Source organism: Colobus angolensis, unplaced genomic scaffold, assembly GCF_000951035.1.
Source record: "Colobus angolensis palliatus isolate OR3802 unplaced genomic scaffold, Cang.pa_1.0 Scaffold25, whole genome shotgun sequence".
Classification (NCBI taxonomy): Eukaryota; Metazoa; Chordata; class Mammalia; order Primates; family Cercopithecidae; genus Colobus; species Colobus angolensis.
In genome coordinates, this window is record NW_012115710.1 from 3,531,803 (window position 1) to 3,535,895 (window position 4,093).

Sequence of the window (4,093 nt, forward strand, 5' to 3'; positions counted from 1 at the left end):
CTCAAAAAAAAAAAAAAAAATCTGTGTCCTTTCGCTGTATTAAATCATAACCATGAGAACCAGCTTTTCTGAGCTCTCTGAGTACTTCTAGTGTATCACTGAGCCTTGAGTGGTCTTTGGGCCACAGAACTGCGGGTGTGTGTGTGTGTGCAAAGGCCCCACCTACTGAGAATTCATCCAAGCCTTCCACCCAGAGCCCTGTGAAAACTGACGCAGTGCCCAGCCAGGGAGGGAGTTCCCCGTGGCTAGAGGTAACCAAGCAGAGCAGCACAGATATTGGCCTGGAATGGGCCAAGAGCCAAGTCCCAGTGGAGAAGGCTGGACAGGAAGACCCTTCCGAGGTCCTCATATGCCAGGAGCTGAGGCATTGACCCCAGCTTGGCAAAATCTCAGAAACTCAGGCCCTCCGTGCTTTAAAAGAATCTGTTTTTCTGTCCGAGCAGCAGAGCTGCCGTGGGTAGGCAGGCCGGGATGCTGCCGTGAGGACAGTGAATGGCTTCCCTCCCCACGTCCCTCGGCCTCTGCATGAGCGTCGCCTACCAAGAGCGGTGAGTCCTGCCCAGCCCCATCACTCCCCCCAAGTCCGCACCTCCCGCTTTATCCGGCTGCAAAGCTCGTAGCTCCACTTGTGTCCTGAACACGTTTACCACGGACCTGTCAGTGTCCCCACTGGGCTGCGAGCTGACAAGGAAAGGGACTCTCATCCACTGTGTCCCCCTCTGTATCCCCAGGGCACAGAGCCCGGACCAGTGTGTGCTCAGGAGGCATTTGCTGAGTGAATGAATGGACCAATTGCTCAAGCCACGCTGGCATCCTTTCTCTAGAAGGCCAGTGAGTCGGGGCGCCCAGTCCTCTGGATACAGGTCCCCAACATGGAGCCCTGGTCTCCTACACAGGGGGCCCACCTGCCCCCAGCTGCCTGCCAGGGGCCCGAGTGCTCACCTGTGAGATCTCCAGGCACGGCAACTTGCCCACCTGGGCGCCGGTGAAGCCATATACGGAGTTGGCGCTCACCTTCAGCGCCAGCTGCCGTCCATCCAGGACCTGGCGCCGCAGGGGGTCTGTCTCCTTGGCCAGCTCGGCCTTGGCCCTGCGAGGGAACACAGGCAAAGCACACTCAGGTGGCGCCCAGGCACTGGTCAGGGCTCCTTTCTGGAAGTGGGTGCCATGTACAGTTGGGCGTGCTGTGCACTGCACAGAAGCTTCTGGTCAAGGGGGCGAAAGGAAGCTGCCAGGAGGGGATGCCTTGTGCTAATTCACACACAGCTGTGGGCAGGGTGGCCGGACAGCCCTGGGGTGTCCCAGTGAGGGACAGGGATTGCCCAGAGGCCCCAGCAGGTCTGAACTCCAAGCAGGAGATCTCCAGGGCTCACCTCTTCCGGGCGCTGAGCAGGTTCTCCAGGATCTGGGGCAGCAGCCCCTTCCGCACTGAGGTCTTCACAAACTCGTCCCCGGTGGGCGTCTTGATGAACTGATCCTCCGTCAGGCTGGGTTGGAAGATGGCGGGGTGACTGCCGGCCACCCTCCTCCTCCAGCCCCACCTCTGCCCTACAGTCCTGGCCTTGGCCATGAGCACATGCAGGCCCCTCAAGCACCCCTTCACTCCCCACTATCTCTGGGCCTGTGCCTATCTCCCCCCGCCAGACTGAGCCCCTCAAGGGAGGGCCCCGGTGGGCCTCGGGGGACACGTGCTGAATTGGGCACCATACCCCAGTTTCTGCGCAGCCCCGGGCCGCAGGAGCGTGGTGTAGCACAGGTTGTGGGCCATCATGATGGACGGGTACAGCGAGGAGAAGTCCAGGGTGGTGATGGGGACATCGTAGTACCTGGGAGGGGAGCAGCCGCGGCGGGGAGTCAGGGCTAGAAGTTCCCATGCCGCCCCCTGCCCTGTCCTGTGGCCTCACCCTTTAACAAAAAAAAAAAAGAAAAAATCATTCATTGGCTGGGAGCAGTGCTCACTCCTGTAATCCCAGCACTTTGGAAGGCTGAGGCAGGAGAATGGCGTGAACCCGGGAGGCGGAGCTTGCAGTGAGCTGAGATCCAGCCACTGCACTCCAGCCTGGGCGACAGAGCCGGACTCCGTCTCAAAAAAAAAAAAAAAAAGAAAAAGAAAATACGGTGCAAGGATTCCTGGGACCAGTGTGCTGCACCCTGAGGGCTGGGGCAATGGTGCACAGATCCAAGATGCACGCCCATTAGGGTCCCTGCATGGAGGGCAGCTCCACATCTGACAGGTATTGGGAAACCTCAAAACCAGGGACACTGTGACAGAGTTTTCAAAGAACAGATGCCGTCCAGTATAACAAAGCCCAAGGCCTTGGAGGCTTCCAAAACCAAGGCCCCAACCTCAGGAGAATCTAAGCAGCAAAATCCCTTCACACTGAGGCTTATGTGAACCCAAAGAATGGGACGCCCTGAGTACCCTGATGAAGGAACCTAAATGCAGAGCCCCTGACCCGCCACGCACCTTCTCAAACTCGAGCCGGATGGGCGACGGGAAGTGACCTGACACCCAGTCCGCGGCCTCTCGCCCCAGGGCCATCGCCTCAGCCACCGAGGACACGCCGAATCGGCACATGACGGAGTCGGTGTCACCATACACCACCTGTAGGGGTGGGGATGTGTCTGTGTGTGAGAAGCAGGGTCCCTTCTGTCAACTACTGGTGTGTGTGGGGGGGTGGGTGGCTAATGCCAGCGGGACCCAAGGATGCAACAGGAGAGTGGGCAGGGTGTGACCAGGAGGCACGGGGACAGGGGGGCCCGGCCCCGCTTCCATCCCCCCACCTGCCCAGGGCCCATCTCAGGGCAGCGGGGCGGCAGCCCTCGACCTTGGCGCTGGTGCTGTAGCCATTCTCCACTGTGTACTTAGACTCCACCAGTTGCTTGGTTTTCTCAATCATCTGACGTCCGAACCCCGTGACGCTCTGTCGGGGAGAGAATCGTGTGGAGTGAAGCCCTGGGGGCCATGTGCAGTGAACCGGTGGGGGAGGGATCCCGCCTCTGCCATTTCCCAGTGGCATGGGCTTACGCACAAGCCGCTCTGCCCCTCCTGGGCCTCAGTTTCCAAATCTGCAAAATGGGATTATGAGGCTGCTCCTCAATGGTCAGGTGGAAAGAACTGGGTTCCCCGGCTCAGAGCTCTGGGCACGCATGAGGAACTGACTACATCAAAAGCCTGCTGGAAAGACTGTGGCCTGAAGACGTCACTGGCTCAGTGTTTCCCTCACACTGACATTCTGGGTAGCTCTCTGTGGTATTGGACCACTGACATAGCTGGCCTCATCCCTGGAAGCCAGCAGTGCCACCCCCATCCCTGTGCCACCAGAACTGGCCCTACCTACACATTGACAAACGCCCCCCAGGGCAGGGCGTGGTACCACCCTAAGAAACCATTGAGAAACCCACTGTCTTATTTTAGAATTAAGAAAACTGGCTGGCACGGTGGCTCATGCCTGTACTCCCAGCCTTTGGGAGGCTGAGGTGGCTGGATCACTTGAGGTCAGGAGTTCAAGACCAGCCTGGGCAACATGCTGAAACCCCATCTCTACTAAAAATACACATACACACACACATACACACACACACTCCCCTAAAAAATACTTTAAAAAAACAACAAAACAAAAACAAAAACAAAAAAAAATCCTGAGGCTGGGGGTAGGGACATCAAGGAGAAATGGGTGTGATTCTTCTGTTTTTGTTTGTGTGGATCCAGTCGGGAAATCTGTCTAACTAGAGCATTCTGTCCATTTACATTTAGTGTAATTACTGATATAGCTGGTCTTACGTCTACCACTTTACTGTCTGGCTTTTACTTGTTCCACCTGTCTTATGTTCCTTTTTCCTTCCTTTGTAATCTTTTCCTGAAATCATTCAATATTTCTTTTTTTTTTTTTTTTTAAGAGACTCCTGAAATGATTCAATATTTTTTTCTTTTTTCTTTTTTTAAAGAAACAGGAGGCCAAGCATGGTGACTCACACCTGTAATCCCAGCACTTTGGGAGGCTGAGGTGGGTGGATCATCTGAGGTCAGGAGTTCAAGACCAGCCTGGCCAACATGGTGAAACCCCATCTCTACTAAAAATACAAAAATTAG

General features: G+C 56.0%; 1 protein-coding gene across 1 annotated transcript in view; it reads right to left on the reverse strand.

Annotated features, from left to right (window-relative positions):
* The window catches only part of POLD1 (polymerase (DNA directed), delta 1, catalytic subunit), a 34,781-nt gene that overhangs the window by 2,512 nt on the left and 28,176 nt on the right, over positions 1–4,093 (reverse strand). The window contains exons 15-17 of the mRNA XM_011946505.1: positions 1,710–1,826; positions 1,374–1,487; positions 893–1,090 (exon numbers count right to left, since the gene is read on the reverse strand). Coding sequence (XP_011801895.1) covers positions 893–1,090; positions 1,374–1,487; positions 1,710–1,826 — 429 coding nt within the window. The remainder of the gene's footprint in view (positions 1–892; positions 1,091–1,373; positions 1,488–1,709; positions 1,827–4,093) is intronic.